Source organism: Pseudorasbora parva, chromosome 13 (genome assembly GCF_024679245.1).
Source record: "Pseudorasbora parva isolate DD20220531a chromosome 13, ASM2467924v1, whole genome shotgun sequence".
NCBI classification, from domain to species: Eukaryota; Metazoa; Chordata; class Actinopteri; order Cypriniformes; family Gobionidae; genus Pseudorasbora; species Pseudorasbora parva.
Window position 1 is genome coordinate 1395344 of NC_090184.1, and position 19703 is coordinate 1415046.

Below are 19703 nucleotides of genomic sequence, written 5' to 3' on the forward strand. Positions count from 1 at the left end.
GTTTCTCCATCACTGCTATCATCTAGAGCTACTGGAGTGCCTCAGGGCTCAGTGCGGTGACCGCTTCTCTTCTCCATCTACATCTCATCACTAGATCTGTCCTTCAGACACATGGTTTCTCCATCACTGCTATCATCTAGAGCTACTGTAGTGCCTCAGGGCTCAGTGCAGGGACTATTTCTCTTCTCCATCTACATCTCATCACTAGATCTGTCCTTCAGACACATGGTTTCTCCATCACTGCTATCATCTAGAGCTACTGTAGTGCCTCGGGGCTCAGTGCGGGGACCGCTTCTCTTCTCCATCTACATCTCATCACTAGATCTGTCCTTCAGAAACATGGTTTCTCCATCACTGCTATCATCTAGAGTTGCTGGAGTGCCTCAGGACTCAGTGCTGGGACCGCTTCTCTTCTCCATCTACATCTCATCACTAGATCTTTCATTCAGAAACATGGTTTCTCCATCACTGCTATCATCTAGAGCTACTGGAGTGCCTCAAGGCTCAGTGCTGGGACCGCTTCTCTTCTCCATCTACATCTCATCACTAGATCTTTCATTCAGAAACATGGTTTCTCCATCACTGCTATCATCTAGAGCTACTGTAGTGCCTCGGGGCTCAGTGCTGGGACCGCTTCTCTTCTCCATCTCCATCTCATCACTAGATCTGACCTTCAGAAACATGGTTTCTCCATCACTGCTATCATCTAGAGTTGCTGGAGTGCCTCAGGGCTCAGTGCGGGGACCGCTTCTCTTCTCCATCTACATCTCATCACTAGATCTTTCATTCAGAAACATGGTTTCTCCATCACTGCTATCATCTAGAGCTACTGGAGTGCCTCAAGGCTCAGTGCTGGGACCGCTTCTCTTCTCCATCTACATCTCATCACTAGATCTTTCATTCAGAAACATGGTTTCTCCATCACTGCTATCATCTAGAGCTACTGGAGTGCCTCAGGGCTCAGTGCTGGGACCGCTTCTCTTCTCCATCTCCATCTCATCACTAGATCTGACCTTCAGAAACATGGTTTCTCCATCACTGCTATCATCTAGAGCTGCTGGAGTGCCTCGGGGCTCAGTGCTGGGGCCGCTTCTCTTCTCCATCTACATCTCATCACTAGATCTGTCCTTCAGAAACATGGTTTCTCCATCACTGCTATCATCTAGAGCTACTGGAGTGCCTCAGGGCTCAGTGCGGGGACCGCTTCTCTTCTCCATCTACATCTCATCACTAGATCTGTCCTTCAGAAACATGGTTTCTCCATCACTGCTATCATCTAGAGCTACTGGAGTGCCTCAGGGCTCAGTGCGGGGACCGCTTCTCTTCTCCATCTACATGTCATCACTAGATCTGACCTTCAGAAACATGGTTTCTCCATCACTGCTATCATCTAGAGCTGCTGGAGTGCCTCGGGGCTCAGTGCTGGGGCCGCTTCTCTTCTCCATCTACATCTCATCACTAGATCTGTCCTTCAGAAACATGGTTTCTCAAATCACTGCTATCATCTAGAGCTGCTGGAGTGCCTCGGGGCTCAGTGCTGGGGCCGCTTCTCTTCTCCATCTACATCTCATCACTAGATCTGACCTTCAGAAACATGGTTTCTCCATCACTGCTATCATCTAGAGTTGCTGGAGTGCATCAGGGCTCAGTGCTAGGACTACTTCTCTTCTCCATCTCATCACTAGATCTTTCCTTCAGAAACATGGTTTCTCCATCACTGCTATGCTGATGACAAACAACTCTACCTCTCATTCTAGCCGGATGATCCAATAGCTGCTCACATCTCGGACTGACAGACAGACTGGATGAAGAATCATCCCCTTCAACTAAACTGCTCGTGGTCTCAGCCCAACCCAACACGTCATCACAGCTTCTCCATTCAGCCTCTGTAGGTTCATCATCCATAACTCCATCCAGGACAGCCAAAAACCTCTGAGTTGTGATTGATAATCAGTTGACCTTCACTGACCACATTGCTATAATGACCCGGTTCTGCAGATTTGCCCTATAAGACATTAGGATTTTCCTATCAGAGCTTTACAACTCCTGGTCCAGGCTCTTGTTTTATCCAGACTGGACTATTGTAATGTGCGCATGTTGCACCTCTCCTCATAATCTGGTTGCCAATCGCCGCTCGCATCAAACTCAAGGCACTGATGTTTGCCTACAGAACAACCACTGGCTCTGCACCCATATACCTAAACTCACTACTCCAGACCTGTGTGTCCTCCAGAAGTGAATGGGCCTTGTGGTGCCATCATCTCAAAGAAGCACAAAATCACATCACATCTTTACCTGGACTGGATTCCTGCTGGCAGAATGACCCTAACTCAATCCAAGTCTTCAGCCATCTTCAAGAAACGGCTGAAGACGATCAACACTTGACCCAATAATACTAACACCTACTATTCTATTCTGTTTATTTACTTGTTTGTTATTTTTTAAAACATTGATATGTGTGCTGTGCTAAATGTATTTCTTCTTTTTCTAAAGCAGAGGCGGGGAACGTTGATCCAGAAGGGCCACTCTCTTACAGAGTTTAGCTCCAACCCTAATCAAACACACCTGAAGCTAATCAAGGTCTTCAAGAAGAAGAAGAAGAAGAAGAAGAAGAAGAAGAAGATGGTGTTTTTTTCAGGGTTGAGCTAAACTCTGCAAGAGAGTGGCCCTTCTGGATCAACGTTACCCATCCCCGCTGTAAAGGTTAGTTCCCTCAAATAAATGTGATTTTCACTCTCAAAACGTGTCTGTGGATGAGGAACCTACAGGAGCCATGCTGTCTGTCCACTCGCCATGGCCAACCTGAAGTCTCTTCACATTGTCAATGTCATCCAGCACCTTCACCAGCTCGCCCACAGCAAACGTATTGACCTGCGCAGACACACAGAGACTCTGTTATAGCAACACACACTCCCTGAAATACCAATTAGTCAAAGTCGTCTGAGGCTTTAGCTAATCGCCACAATCTGGCCACCATCATTCATCCGCCATAAGCAGAGAGGAATCTATTTATGGCTTGTTTCTTGGACAAAGCAGGACAAGTCGGTTTACGAGCTTGAGCTTAACTAAATATAAACAGGAGCACATGGCAGAAATAGACTGATGTCCAGTCGGCCCGGGAACACACACTTCACAGGTGAGGACAACAGACATGGCTTTTCCTCGGAATACGTCTGGCTATTTCTGGGATCTTCTTGCCTTGGTCAGAGCTCCGGGGTGGAACGTCCAGCGGATGTTGTTACTATACTGGACTCGCACGTCTCCGCGGTCTGTTATTCTGTGCACACTCCCGATTCTGGAGATGTACTGCCAACACAAACACAACAGATATCCAATGCACACTTTAAAACCACTTGAGAAAACAAGATGCATGTTCTTAAAGGGGTCATGACGTAAGAAATCAAACAATATATGACGTCTTTGAACCGTTAAAACATCCTGAAAGGTTCAAAGCTTAAGCGTACTCCTTATTATAAACAAAGCATTTATTTAGACAAGCGGTGATCTGTGACATCACACGGACAAATACATTCGCATACGCCCACCTCAAAAGCAAGACATCGACGAATAGTTTTACATCATCGAAACCTTAGGCCCCGCCCACTGGTGTTAGCGGTCTAAACAGCTGGTTTGTGTCTCTGTACAGACTTCTGAAGATCCCAATGGCGTAAACAAGGCTGTTGTATTTAAATGGCGTCCCGGATTGTGTTGGAGGATTATATGTTTGTTCGGAGCATTTGACCGAGGTTTTGGTGATGGCTGATTTCAAGACACTGCTTCCTGAAGCTTTGAAGCGTTGTGAATCAGTGAATCGACTCGTGATTCGGATAGCCAAAGTCACGTGATTTCAGCAGTTTGTCACGCGTTCTGAATCAAGAATCGATACGCTGATTAATAACGCTTCAAAACTTCAGGAAGCTGTGTTTTTTAAATCGGCCATTACTATATAAGATTATATGTTTGCTCGGAGCATTTGACTGCGGCTCAGTGTAATGGAGAGGTAACAGAGCGTCTGCGTCATAAACCGTTAGAGAATGATTTCATAATGCTTCGTCTGACGGTGTTTTCGAGTGGCGTTGATACAGTGTTCTATGCAACAACGTCAGCCAATCATAACCATAACAAACTTTATTAACATTATAAGTGAACCTCGTGAAACATGTCATAACCCCTTTAATCTTCATTTTACTGGGTGAATCTCACTAAAAGGTTCTAGAAATTAATTGTATACAGTTACAGTATAATTATACTATTAAGACTGAGTATTAATAATTAACTACAGGGTTTGGTTTAGGGTTGATTTCATGTAATTAGCACAATGTATAGTAGTCACTATAGTAACGACATGTGTAACTAATATACTGTAAAATAAAGTGTTACAGAGTTTACTAAAAAAATATACATACTCGGTTACACTTTATATTAAGGTGATGTCGTTGTGTAAATTAAACAAAAGTACTGAGTAATATCAATTCACAAACATGTCATTACTAATTGTAAATGTTTGGGTTTGTTTTAGTGTTAGTTGCTTGTGAATTATGAATAATTTACTGTTATTACTATAGCAAGTACATGTGAGATGTTTGACTGACACTGTAAAACAGTGTTAAATAATGTTTAACACTATTAAAATAGTATTTTTCCCTACATGGTCTTGTGACATCAACAGAAAAGAAAGTCATTTCAAATTTGACGAAAGTTATAGTTCATTCATAACTCATAACCACAAAGTGCCCTGAGGACAGCCAGAGCAGGAAGATTGCTCAAAGCAGTAAATCTCACCTCTGCCATTTTGGGGTTCCAGCCTCCGTGGCCCTCCTGCATCTGTCGGAGAATATCCACCTCCAGCAGACACTTGACCTTATCACCCTGCTGGAACGAGTGTGTGTCTGCGCTCTCCTGCCTCTGCAGCTCCGCGTGCTCGCCTGCACACACACACGCACACGCACACATACACACACACACACACACACACACACCATCACAGACACGCACACCAGGGGTCAGGCAGTCGGAGCAGAGCCTTTGGGAATGTAATTCTCACATCACACATCATGGTTACAAATCAACAACCAGTTCCCACAACTTATTAACATATCTGCACATTTTACTATTTCATTCCCTTGCTTTAGTTAAATCAAAACTATATGGCCACGATTCACTATAAAGAGGGAATGAATGAATAAATCGTAGGAAAGAAGTCTTAATCCATGGCCATGATATGTATTACTGTCCACATAAAACAGTATTATCTGTAACTCATATTATCTCTCTCACATATGGAATATACCCTCACCTAAAGGATAATTAGGAACACACTAATACTGTGTTTGACCCTTTCTCCTTCAGAACTGCCTTAATTCTCCGTGGCATTGATCAACAAGCTGCTGAAAGCATTCTTTAGAAATGTCGGCCCATATTGATAGGAGAGCATCTTGCAGTGGATGGAGATTTGTGGGATGCACATCCAGGGCACGAAGCTCCCGTTCCACCACATCCCAAAGATGCTCTATTGGGTTGAGATCTGGGGACTGTGGTGGCCATTTTAGTACAGTCAACTCATTGGCATGTTCAAGAAACCAATTTGAAATGATTGGAGCTTTGTGACATGGTGCATTATCCTGCTGGAAGTAGCCATCAGAGGATGGGCACATGGTGGTCATAAAGGGCTGGACATGGTCAGAAACAATGCTCAGGTAGGCCGTGGCATTTAAACGATGCCCAATTGGCACTAAGGGGCCTAAAGTGTGTCAAGAAAACATCCCCCACACCATTACACCACCACCACCAGCCTGCACAGTGGGAACAAGGCATGATGGATCCATGTTCTCATTCTGTTTACGGCAAATTCTGACTCTACCATCTGAATGTCTCAACAGAAATCGAGACTCATCAGACCAGGCAACATTTCTCCAGTCTTCAACTGGCCAATTTTGGTGAGCTTGTGCAAATTGTCGCCTCTTTGTCCTATTTGTAGTGGAGATGAGTGGTCCCCGGTGGGGTCTTCTGCTGTTGTAGCCCATCTGCCTCAAGGTTGTGTGTGTTGTGGCTTCACAAATGCTTTGCTGCATACCTCGGTTGTAACGAGTGGTTATTTCAGTCAAAGTTGCTCTTCTATCAGCTTGAATCAGTCGGCCCATTCTCCTCTGACCTCGAGCATCAACAAGGCATTTTCTCCCACAGGACTGCTGCAGACTGGATGCTCTTCCCTTTTCACACCATTCTTTGTAAACCCTAGAAATGGTTGTGTGTGTAAATCCCAGTAACTGAGCAGATTGTAAAATACTCAGACCGGGCCGTCTGGCACCAGCAACCATGCCACGCTCAAAACGGCTTAAATCACCTTTCTTTCCCATTCTGACATTCAGTTTGGAGTTCAGGAGATTGTCTTGACCAGGACCACACCCCTAAATGCACTGAAGCAGCTGCCATGTGATTGGCTGATTAGATAACTGCATTAATGAGAAATTGAACAGGTGTTCCTAATAATCCTTTAGGTGAGTGTAAATGTATTTGGTAAAGCATTTGAGTCCATAACTCAATCAGTGTTACCTAATTTGGGCAGGTGTTCCTTGTAGTAGAATCCTCCCTGTACATCAGACACGTACTTGAGATCCACCTTCCCTTTATGGCCCATCCTGTAGACGTTTGTGGTGCCGTTGGTCCAGGTTACACTCGCCACACTGCGGCCCGACTCCTGATCCCAGCCACGGATGTCCACCACCTTCCCAACCTTCCCCTCGCCTCCTGCTCACACACACACGCACACACGCACGCACGCAGGCACACACACACACACACACACACACACACATGCAAACACGCACACAGGCACACACACACGTACACACATGCACACATAGGCACCGAGGCACACAGGCACACACACACACACACAGGCGCACACACACGCAAACACGCACACAGGCACACACACCCACACAGGCACACCCATGCACGCACACAGGTGCACACACACAGGCGCACACACACAGGCGCACACACACAGGCGCACACACACAGGCGCACACACAGGCGCACACACACGCAAACACGCACACAGGCACACACACCCACACAGGCACACCCATGCACGCACACAGGTGCACACACACAGGCGCACACACACAGGCGCACACACACGCAAACACGCACACAGGCACACACACCCACACAGGCACACCCATGCACGCGCACAGGCACATGTACACACACACGCACACAGGCACATGTACACACACACACACACAGGCATAAGTACACACACACACACACAGGCACACGTACACACATGCACACATGCATGGACGCACACACCCGCACGGACGCGCACACATGCGTGCACACACACACACACACACACACACACACAAGCGGGACAGGGCAGGAGTCTCAGAGGGATGTCCACATTAGACACGTGAGGAAGTGATCATTAAATACATTTTTTGTTTGAAAAAAATAACGAAATGAATGAAACATTATTATATTAATACAAAAGTACATGTTTTAAAATGTGATTTGTGTGCATCTCTAGTGTGAACACATCCAGAGCTGATGACGTGTGTGAAATTATGAGTTATGACAATTCATCAATACTTACTTAACCTGAATATTTCAATGAAAGGACACTAAAACAGCACGGACACGACGACACACACACACACACACACACTGAATACAGGTCGACCTCAAACAACCGTCAGGATTTACCCCAAAATCACAAGAGGAAATCATCAATCCTACTTTGCATGAAGGAAATCAAGACTATTTTGAGAGCATTGTGCTCTCTCGTGGCTCTCTCTATACTACAATCCCAATATTTATTCCTTTATTTGTTTGTAAAAAATAAAATAATTATTTATGCTAAGAATAGGCTCTATTTTCATCATTTTCTGTTGATTGTGGGGTTAAATCTGACCCTGCAGCTCAACACCAGTCATAATCTCACGGGTATATCTGTGGCCAGAGCCAACACACTATAAGGGTCAAAATTATTGATTTTTCTTTCATGCCAAAAATCATTAGGATATTAAGATCATGCTCCATGAAGATATTTAGTACATTTCCTACCATAAATACATCATACATGTATTATTAGTAGTAATATGCATTGCTGAGGACTTCATTTGGACAACTATACAGGAGATTCTCTAAATAGATTATTAATTCAGCTTTCAGATGATCTATACTTTATGACTGGTTTTGTGGCCACACATATATAACCTGGAGCTTTGTCTGCTATATCATCTGATAACCAACTAACACACACACACACACGTGGTCGACCACAGCTAAGAACACACACAACGATGATGAAACACCACAGCGGGACGAGATCTTCACCGTCTCACACTCTTCTACTCAACGCACAGACATTTTGACTCATTCATTAGTGCAGTGAGAACATGTTCAGAGGATGATGATGACACACACACACACACACACACAATTCATCTGCCATTACAGCTCAATGAACAGAGGAAACACAGTTAGTCCTTTCTGAAGGCAAAGACTTAGACAGGTTTTCAAACGAATTCTGGTCATGTGTTTCTATAAGCTGCATTATTAAACCAAGAACATTCGGGATAGCTCACCCAAAGATGAACATGACCCCATGATTTCCTCTTCCTCAGCTCATCCTACGTGTGTGTGTGTGTGTGTGTGTGTGTGTGTGTGTGTGTGTGTGTGTGTGTGTGTGTGTGTGTGTGTGTGTGTGTCATTCTTCTCTCAGACGAACACAATCAGAGTTATATTAAAACATGTCCTGGCTCTTTATAGATTAACTTTTATGACGGATGGATGCACTTTTTTGGCCTGCCATTATAAAGCTTGAAAGAGCCAGGACATGTTTTAATTTAACTCTGATTGTGTTCGTCTGAGAGAAGAATGACACACACACACACACACACACACACACACACACACACACACACACACACACACACACACACACACACACACACACACACACACCTAGGATGAGCTGAGGGAGAGGAAATCATGGGGTCATGTTCACCTTTGGGTGAGCTATCCCTTAAAGCCTCTTCGAGCCGATGCTGATGAAGGTCACAGACGCAATGAAAGAGCACAAGTGTGGTTTAGAGCTCATGTGTGTGTGTTTATAGCAGATGTGTGTGTGTGTTTAGAGCTCATGTGTGTGTGTTTATAGCTCGTGTGTGTGTTTAGAGCAGATGTGTGTGTGTGTGTTTAGAGCTCATGTGTGTGAGTGTTAGAGCTCATGTGTGTGTGTTTAGAGCAGATGTGTGTGTGTGTGTGTGTTTAGAGCTCATGTGTGTGAGTGTTAGAGCTCGTGTGTGTGTTTAGAGCTTGTGTGTGTGTGTGTGTGTGTTTAGAGCTCATGTGTGTGAGTGTTAGAGCTTGTGTGTGTTTGTGTTTAGAGCTCATGTGTGTGTGTGTTTAGAGCTCATGTGTGTGAGTGTTAGAGCTTGTGTGTGAGTGTTAGAGCTTGTGTGTGTGTGTGTGTTTAGAGCTCATGTGTGTGTGTGTTTAGAGCTCGTGTGTGTGTGTGTGTTTAGAGCTCATGTGTGTGTGTGTTTAGAGCTCGTGTGTGTGTGTGTGTGTTTAGAGCTCATGTGTGTGTGTGTTTAGAGCTTGTGTGTGTGTGTGTGTTTAGAGCTCATGTGTGTGTGTGTTTAGAGCTCGTGTGTGTGTGTGTTAGAGCTCGTGTGTGTGTGTTTAGAGCTCATGTGTGTGTGTGTGTTTATAGCTCATGTGTGTGTGTGTGTTTACAGCTCGGGTGTGTGTGTTAGAGCTCCTCTCACCGTCCTGGTTGCCCCAGTCCCAGTCGGGGCCGCGCACCACCTTCACTCCCTGGAAGATTCCCTTCAGGATGATTCGGGACAGGTTCTGCCGCGGCGTCAAGCTCACTCTGAGGAAGAGAAGCAGGAGCGCGTTACGATCCGGAGCAAAGGCATTCACACCGCTGACCGTCTGCAATGACTGCTATAGTAATGTTTGAGCAATCCCTTTAATCGCAGTCCTCTTCTTTAAAGTTTGTTCACTATATTGTCTAAATCTCGTGGTGATATGAGTGTGTGTGTGTGTGTGTGTGTGTGTGTGTGTGTGTGTGTGTGTGTGTGTGTGTGTGTGTGTGTGTGTCTGTGTTTCACCTGATGCTCTGAGAGACCACTCATTTATGATGTGTGTGTGTGTGTGTGTGTGTGTGTGTGTGTGTGTGTGTGTGTGTCTGTGTTTCGCCTGATGCTCTGAGAGACCACTCATTTATGATGTGTGTGTGTGTATGTGTGTGTGTGTGTGTGTGTCTGTGTTTCGCCTGATGCTCTGAGAGACCACTCATTCATGATGTGTGTGTGTGTGTGTGTGTGTGTGTGTGTGTGTGTGTGTGTGTGTGTGTGTGTGTGTGTGTGTGTGTGTCTGTCTGTCTGTGTTTCGCCTGATGCTCTGAGAGACCACTCATTCATGATGTGTGTGTGTGTGTGTGTGTGTGTGTGTGTGTGTGTGTGTGTGTGTGTCTGTCTGTCTGTGTTTCGCCTGATGCTCTGTGAGACCACTCATTTATGATGTGTGTGTGTGTGTGTGTGTGTGTGTGTGTGTGTGTGTCTGTGTTTCGCCTGATGCTCTGAGAGACCACTCATTTATGATGTGTGTGTGTGTGTCTGTCTGTGTTTCGCCTGATGCTCTGAGAGACCACTCATTTATGATGTGTGTGTGTGTGTGTGTGTGTGTGTCTGTCTGTTTCGCCTGATGCTCTGAGAGACCACTCATTTATGATGCGTGTGTGTGTGTGTGTGTGTGTGTGTCTGTGTTTCGCCTGATGCTCTGAGAGACCACTCATTTATGATGTGTGTGTGTGTGTGTGTGTGTGTGTGTGTGTGTGTCTGTCTGTGTTTCGCCTGATGCTCTGTGAGACCACTCATTTATGATGTGTGTGTGTGTGTGTGTGTGTGTGTGTGTGTGTGTGTGTGTGTCTGTGTTTCGCCTGATGCTCTGTGAGACCACTCATTTATGATGTGTGTGTGTGTGTGTGTGTGTGTGTGTGTGTGTGTGTGTGTGTGTCTGTGTTTCGCCTGATGCTCTGAGAGACCACTCATTTATGATGTGTGTGTGTGTGCGTGTGTGTGTGTTTCCTCTGATGCTCTGAGTGTGTGCGTGTTTGTGTGTGTTTCTCCTGACCCTCTGAGTGTGTGTGTGTGTGTGTTTCGCCTATGCTTTGAGTGAGTGTGTGTGTGTGTGCGTGCGTGTGTGTGTGTGTGGGAGACGCTGCTTCTTTCACGATTATGACATATTCAAGATCATTTCCAACCTTCGTTGAAAACACAGCAGATGTTCCTTTCGTCAACTGACACACACACAGCAGAATTCTCCATTTACTTCACAAAACAATGCTTGATGGAAAACTGAGGCTAATACAAAAGCTTTTTAATTAAACTAAATGAAATGCAAACGCATTCAAATTCAATGGAATGCAAAATGACTAAGAGGAAAAAACTTTTAGGTAAATGTATTTCAATTGTGGAGACCTGAAAATGAATTTATGAACTATAAAATGTAGTAATTAATAAGAAAAAATGGACAGCCCTTTGTGACATGTCTGATTTATTTGTCTCCTGTAGTGCAGTTCTTCCAGCATAGCGAAATCAATCAATGCTTCGCAAGATAAACACATTTGACACACATAAACATAACAACACTAAACTACAGACCCTGAAAAAACCATCGGCCCGGAGCGTGTGACAGACTGAAGACAGCGCTCAACCAAACAACGTCAAAATCACTGCTCACACACACTCACGGTGGAGACTCTACAGCGAGACAGCACTGTGTGAGAGCAGCTCCATCAGAAACTCACGACAGATGGAGCTGGAGATCCTTTGGCTAAACACTAGGAATGACCGCACGTACCTTATAGTAAAGACCTGATCTGATCGGGGAGCAAAGGAGCTGCCTATTCCCATAATTCCACCATCAACGCTTCTTCCTCAGCGGGAATATTCCTCAGCTATCTGAGCTCTGGTGTGGCCGGCTCATCTTCTCCTCAGATCAGCTGTATGGTCCGTCCTCACGCGCCGACTCTCGCCATATGGCAGCTCCTGAAGCGCTCGAAGGCTTAGAGCACAATCAGGGTCAAGCTCTAAGCAGCCTGTCGCTCGTGTCTCTCAGGTGTGTGTCCAAGATCAAAGGTAAGACGGTGTGTGTGCCGCTGTACGCGCACACACAACAGAAGCTCTACGCACCAAACAGGCAGGTTGCCAAGTCTATGGTTTTCCTGCATTATCAGGTGACTTTAGACCAGGGGTTTTCAAACTTTATGATGCCAAGGACCCCCAATTAGGATGAACCTTTATGAGGGACCCCTCATCTCTATATTTTTTAATCTCTAAGTCACAGTAAATGTGACATTATAAATACAACATATTGTTTCCAAACTTAAACTGGCTATATTTAATGTTGGATGTATAAACCTGAAGAACATTTTCAATTCAAAATTATTTGTATGAGTAACTTTCGCAATAAATGCATGTAAACAAGCTTTCATACTGCGTTAAGAATTCAGTGAGTGAAAAAAACTCACTATAAAAGGTACAAGACAAACATATACAATTCTGGAAAGTATGTTCATGGCAAGAAAGGAGAGAAACATTTAGAAAATGAAACAGTTTATCCATTTTTGCTTTGACTTTTTATTCCCTGAAATTTTCTGGGGACCCCTTAGAACCTTCTGGAGGACCCCGGACCCCAGTTTGAAAACCACTGCTTTAGACTGTCGATTATTTCCCGCAGGTTAAAGCTTTACCATGAAGCCAAATATCAGATTCAACCTTTATTCTTGACCATCAAAAGGCCAGGCATTTTTGGACCAGGACTATCAAATATTCAGGTATCATTAGTCACGGATATTCAGAACAGCACAGGAGTTAAATATAGGAGAGCCACACTTTGAGTTTTGATGTTTGGGATCGGGTCATTGGGTCAGTTTGGGTCTATTTCTGATTGGGTCATTGGGTCAGTTTGGGTCTATTTCTGATTGGGTCATTGGGTCAGTTTGGGTCTATTTCTGATTGGGTCATTGGGCTAGTTTGGGTCTATTTCTGATTGGGTCATTGGGCTAGTTTGGGTCTATTTCTGATTGGGTCATTGGGTCAGTTTGGGTCTATTTCTGATTGGGTCATTGGGTCAGTTTGGGTCTATTTCTGATTGGGTCATTGGGCTAGTTTGGGTCTATTTCTGATTGGGTCATTGGGTCAGTTTGGGTCTATTTCTGATTGGGTCATTGGGTCAGTTTGGGTCTATTTCTGATTGGGTCATTGGGCTAGTTTGGGTCTATTTCTGATTGGGTCATTGGGTCAGTTTGGGTCTATTTCTGATTGGGTCATTGGGTCAGTTTGGGTCTATTTCTGATTGGGTCATTGGGTCAGTTTGGGTCTATTTCTGATTGGGTCATTGGGCTAGTTTGGGTCTATTTCTGATTGGGTCATTGGGTCAGTTTGGGTCTATTTCTGATTGGGTCACTGGGCTAGTTTGGGTCTATTTCTGATCGGGTCATTGGGTCAGTTTGGGTCTATTTCTGATTGGGTCATTGGGTCAGTTTGGGTCTATTTCTGATTGGGTCATTGGGTCAGTTTGGGTCTATTTCTGATTGGGTCATTGGGCTAGTTTGGGCCTATTTCTGATTGGGTCATTGGGTCAGTTTGGGTCTATTTCTGATTGGGTCATTGGGTCAGTTTGGGTCTATTTCTGATTGGGTCATTGGGCTAGTTTGGGTCTATTTCTGATTGGGTCATTGGGTCAGTTTGGGTCTATTTCTGATTGGGTCATTGGGTCAGTTTGGGTCTATTTCTGATTGGGTCATTGGGCTAGTTTGGGTCTATTTCTGATTGGGTCATTGGGTCAGTTTGGGTCTATTTCTGATTGGGTCATTGGGTCAGTTTGGGTCTATTTCTGATTGGGTCATTGGGTCAGTTTGGGTCTATTTCTGATTGGGTCATTGGGCTAGTTTGGGTCTATTTCTGATTGGGTCATTGGGTCAGTTTGGGTCTATTTCTGATTGGGTCACTGGGCTAGTTTGGGTCTATTTCTGATCGGGTCATTGGGTCAGTTTGGGTCTATTTCTGATTGGGTCATTGGGTCAGTTTGGGTCTATTTCTGATTGGGTCATTGGGTCAGTTTGGGTCTATTTCTGATTGGGTCATTGGGCTAGTTTGGGTCTATTTCTGATCGGGTCATTGGGTCAGTTTTGGGTCTATTTCTGATTGGGTCATTGGGTCAGTTTGGGTCTATTTCTGATTGGGTCATTGGGTCAGTTTGGGTCTATTTCTGATTGGGTCACTGGGCTAGTTTGGGTCTATTTCTGATCGGGTCATTGGGTCAGTTTGGGTCTATTTCTGATTGGGTCATTGGGTCAGTTTGGGTCTATTTCTGATTGGGTCATTGGGTCAGTTTGGGTCTATTTCTGATTGGGTCATTGGGCTAGTTTGGGTCTATTTCTGATTGGGTCACTGGGCTAGTTTGGGTCTATTTCTGATTGGGTCATTGGGCTAGTTTGGGTCTATTTCTGATTGGGTCATTGGGCTAGTTTGGGTCTATTTCTGATTGGGTCACTGGGCTAGTTTGGGTCTATTTCTGATCGGGTCATTGGGTCAGTTTGGGTCTATTTCTGATTGGGTCATTGGGTCAGTTTGGGTCTATTTCTGATTGGGTCATTGGGTCAGTTTGGGTCTATTTCTGATTGGGTCATTGGGCTAGTTTGGGTCTATTTCTGATTGGGTCATTGGGTCAGTTTGGGTCTATTTCTGATCGGGTCATTGGGTCAGTTTGGGTCTATTTCTGATTGGGTCATTGGGTCAGTTTGGGTCTATTTCTGATTGGGTCATTGGGTCAGTTTGGGTCTATTTCTGATTGGGTCATTGGGTCAGTTTGGGTCTATTTCTGATTGGGTCATTGGGTCAGTTTGGGTCTATTTCTGATTGGGTCATTGGGTCAGTTTGGGTCTATTTCTGATTGGGTCATTGGGTCAGTTTGGGTCTATTTCTGATTGGGTCATTGGGCTAGTTTGGGTCTATTTCTGATCGGGTCATTGGGTCAGTTTGGGTCTATTTCTGATCGGGTCATTGGGTCAGTTTGGGTCTATTTCTGATTGGGTCATTGGGTCAGTTTGGGTCTATTTCTGATTGGGTCATTGGGTCAGTTTGGGTCTATTTCTGATTGGGTCATTGGGTCAGTTTGGGTCTATTTCTGATTGGGTCATTGGGTCAGTTTGGGTCTATTTCTGATTGGGTCATTGGGTCAGTTTGGGTCTATTTCTGATCGGGTCATTGGGTCAGTTTGGGTCTATTTCTGATCGGGTCATTGGGTCAGTTTGGGTCTATTTCTGATTGGGTCATTGGGCTAGTTTGGGTCTATTTCTGATCGGGTCATTGGGTCAGTTTGGGTCTATTTCTGATTGGGTCATTGGGTCAGTTTGGGTCTATTTCTGATTGGGTCATAGGGCTAGTTTGGGTCTATTTCTGATCGGGTCATTGGGTCAGTTTGGGTCTATTTCTGATCGGGTCATTGGGTCAGTTTGGGTCTATTTCTGATTGGGTCATTGGGTCAGTTTGGGTCTATTTCTGATTGGGTCATTGGGTCAGTTTGGGTCTATTTCTGATTGGGTCATTGGGTCAGTTTGGGTCTATTTCTGATTGGGTCATTGGGTCAGTTTGGGTCTATTTCTGATTGGGTCATTGGGTCAGTTTGGGTCTATTTCTGATTGGGTCATTGGGTCAGTTTGGGTCTCTTTCTGATTGGGTCATTGGGCTAGTTTGGGTCTATTTCTGATCGGGTCATTGGGTCAGTTTGGGTCTATTTCTGATCGGGTCATTGGGTCAGTTTGGGTCTATTTCTGATTGGGTCATTGGGTCAGTTTGGGTCTATTTCTGATTGGGTCATTGGGTCAGTTTGGGTCTATTTCTGATTGGGTCATTGGGTCAGTTTGAGTCTATTTCTGATTGGGTCATTGGGTCAGTTTGGGTCTATTTCTGATTGGGTCATTGGGCTAGTTTGGGTCTATTTCTGATCGGGTCATTGGGTCAGTTTGGGTCTATTTCTGATCGGGTCATTGGGTCAGTTTGGGTCTATTTCTGATTGGGTCATTGGGTCAGTTTGGGTCTATTTCTGATTGGGTCATTGGGTCAGTTTGGGTCTATTTCTGATTGGGTCATTGGGTCAGTTTGGGTCTATTTCTGATTGGGTCATTGGGTCAGTTTGGGTCTATTTCTGATTGGGTCATTGGGTCAGTTTGGGTCTGTTTCTGATCGGGTCATTGGGCAAGTTTGGGTCTATTTCTGATTGGGTCATTGGGTCAGTTTGGGTCTATTTCTGATTGGGTCATTGGATCAGTTTGGGCCTATTTCTGATTGAGTCATTGGGTCAGTTTGGGTCTATTTCTGATTGGGTCATTGGGTCAGTTTGGGCCTATTTCTGATTGAGTCATTGGGTCAGTTTGGGTCTATTTCTGATTGAGTCATTGGGTCAGTTTGGGCCTATTTCTGATTGGGTCATTGGGTCAGTTTGGGTCTATTTCTGATTGGGTCATTGGGTCAGTTTGGGTCTATTTCTGATCGGGTCATTGGGTCAGTTTGGGTCTATTTCTGATTGGGTCATTGGGTCAGTTTGGGTCTATTTCTGATTGGGTCATTGGGCCAGTTTGGGTCTATTTCTGATTGGGTCATTGGGTCAGTTTGGGTCTATTTCTGATTGGGTCATTGGGCTAGTTTGGGTCTATTTCTGATCGGGTCATTGGGCTAGTTTGGGTCTATTTCTGATTGGGTCATTGGGGTAGTTTGGGTCTATTTCTTATCGGGTCATTGGGTCAGTTTGGGTCTATTTCTGATTGGGTCATTGGGCTAGTTTGGGTCTATTTCTGATTGGGTCATTTGGCTAGTTTGGGTCTATTTCTGATTGGGTCATTGGGCTAGTTTGGGTCTATTTCTGATTGGGTCATTGGGCCAGTTTGGGTCTATTTCTGATTGGGTCATTGGGCCAGTTTGGGTCTATTTCTGATTGGGTCATTGGGCTAGTTTGGGTCTATTTCTGATCGGGTCATTGGGTCAGTTTGGGTCTATTTCTGATTGGGTCATTGGGCTAGTTTGGGTCTATTTCTGATTGGGTCATTTGGCTAGTTTGGGTCTATTTCTGATTGGGTCATTGGGCCAGTTTGGGTCTATTTCTGATTGGGTCATTGGGCCAGTTTGGGTCTATTTCTGATTGGGTCATTGGGTCAGTTTGGGTCTATTTCTGATTGGGTCATTGGGTCAGTTTGGGTCTATTTCTGATTGGGTCATTGGGCCAGTTTGGGTCTATTTCTGATTGGGTCATTGGGCCGTGTCTATAGTTCAGGTGATGAACCACACTGGTGGTTCCTCCTAACACACAAAAAAAAATCAATTGGTTATTGCATAATTGATGGAGATAAGCGGGTTTATAGGACTCCTCTAGCATCATCGGTTTGCCCCTGGCACTGCTCTGATCGTCTGTTATTGACTGCAGTGACGTATCCCTATTTCAGCTGTGATTCTTCAGTGACGCTGCTCTACTGTGGGTCAAACGGCAGACAGAGATCGAGGTCAGTCCTCTTTTAGCCTGTTGACACAGAGTAATCCATGGCCAAACGCAGACACAACACCATCAGGCTACACACACACTACTGAAAACAACCACATGAAACACATTCAGTCAGCCATCTGTGCATTTGGTAACACAGGTCTCATTAACATTAGACAACGCATTAACTAACAACAAGCAATATGCCTATATGTTGTTATCTTTTAATTAAAGAGTGTGATTTTACACATATCGATTTTATATTGCCATTAACATACGAAGACAAATCAACACCAAACATCATCCTAAACTTATCCAAATCAGATGTAGTTGATATTGCGGTGAGAAAGACCCAATGACCTCTTGGCATGTTGTCTGAGGACTGACGTACTGTGTCTGCGTTTGACACGGGAAAGATTACAGACGACAACGTGACAGAAGCTAACTAGTCGCTGCCTTAGCCGATTAACACATTAGGCTGTTTTGTTCTTTGTCTTGGTAAACATATGGGAGGCCATATGCCAAACTGTGTTCAAACACAAAAACACGCGTTACCTCAGACTACACATGACCTCTGAACAGAGAGAGTATCACCCATACATCTTCAAATGTGTGTGTAAAACTTGTTTGGGTTGAAAAACTTGTAAAACAGTCAACCACATTGACTGAAACATTCTGCAGAGCGATCAGAGAGATGGGTCTCCTAATCCCATATGCAGACCTTTCTCACGAATAAATCCTATTAACATCCTACCGGGAAAAACAGGGGCATCACGTCAACATGTTCAGTGGCCACCGCTCATGATATAGAGGACCAGCACAGAGAAACCATATGACCGGAAATGGGAAGGGGAGATGCTCTCGTCTTTTCTTCCCTATTGTGCCGTATATCGAGTGAATCGCTTCTCAAACAAGAACAAATGTGGGCGGAGCTTGATTGTGTCTGTGGGTGATTGATTGGATGGTGGTGGTTTGCTATTGGAGGATAGTGACAGGTGGCCCCGCCCTCGTCATCAGAGAAGAGGAGAGAGAGAGAGAGAGAGGAAGTTATGCATGTGTGTGTGTGAGAGAGAGTGTGTGTGAGTGTGTGTGTGAGCAGAAACTCACGGTTGTGAATGGGCCGTCTCGTAGCGCTCGAAGGCGTGTGTCAGGTCGTGCTTGTTGTTCATGTAACACTGAGTGCAGAGGTCGTAATCGAAACACACTTTACACTTCCAGCGCATCCCCATAATGCCGTGCTTCTTACAGCTGTCACAGATGATGTTTGAATGCCGGACACCTGAGAGGAGGAGAGGAGAGATGGAAGATCAACACGTCTGAATCAACAATGGGTCGCATACAAGTTTTTCACCATATAGGAAATAAAGATCATGTTTTACTGCGCTCCGCGAGTCTCTAAACACACTCTGGCCCTTTAAGGCGGGTCTGATGATATTTCCTGCATTCTGCCTTATTTACACAGTTCAAGAGTGTGAGTGAGTGAGTGAGTGAGTGAGTGAGTGAGTGAGTGAGTGAGTGAGTGAGTGTGTGAGTGTGTGAGTGAGTGAGTGAGTGAGTGAGTGAGTGTGTGTGTGTGAGTGAGTGAGTGAGTGAGGGTGTGAGTGAGTGAGTGAGTGTGTGAGTGTGTGAGTGTGTGTGTGTGTGAGTGAGTGTGTGAGTGTGTGAGTGAGTGAGTGAGTGAGTGTGTGTGAATGAGTGAGTGAGTGAGTGTGTGTGTGTGTGCGTGAGTGAGTGAGTGAGTGAGTGAGTGAGTGAGTGAGTGAGTGTGTGTGAATGAGTGAGTGAGTGAGTGTGTGTGTGTGTGTGCGTGAGTGAGTGAGTGAGTGAGTGAGTGAGTGAGTGAGTGAGTGAGTGTGTGTGAATGAGTGAGTGAGTGAGTGTGTGTGTGTGTGCGTGAGTGAGTGAGTGAGTGAGTGAGTGAGTGAGTGAGTGAGTGAGTGAGTGAGTGAGTGAGTGTGTGTGAATGAGTGAGTGAGTGAGTGTGTGTGTGTGTGTGTGCGTGAGTGAGTGAGTGAGTGTGTGTGCGTGAGTGAGTGAGTGAGTGAGTGTGTGTGTGTGCGTGCGTGCGTGCGTGCGAGTGTGTGTGTGTGTGTGTGTGAGTGAGTGTGTGAGTGAGTGAGTGAGTGAGTGAGTGTGTGTGTGTG

At 45.0% G+C, this 19703-nt stretch overlaps 1 protein-coding gene across 3 annotated transcripts in view; it reads right to left on the minus strand.

Moving 5' to 3' along the window:
• mib2 (MIB E3 ubiquitin protein ligase 2) overlaps positions 1 to 19703 on the minus strand; it is a 119616-nt gene that overhangs the window by 39809 nt on the left and 60104 nt on the right. For all 3 annotated transcript variants that reach the window (XM_067412899.1, XM_067412900.1, XM_067412898.1), the window contains exons 3-8: positions 18667 to 18838; positions 9783 to 9889; positions 6553 to 6747; positions 4783 to 4925; positions 3199 to 3306; positions 2767 to 2871 (exon numbers count right to left, since the gene is read on the minus strand). In XM_067412899.1, coding sequence (XP_067269000.1) covers positions 2767 to 2871; positions 3199 to 3306; positions 4783 to 4925; positions 6553 to 6747; positions 9783 to 9889; positions 18667 to 18838 — 830 coding nt within the window. The remainder of the gene's footprint in view (positions 1 to 2766; positions 2872 to 3198; positions 3307 to 4782; positions 4926 to 6552; positions 6748 to 9782; positions 9890 to 18666; positions 18839 to 19703) is intronic.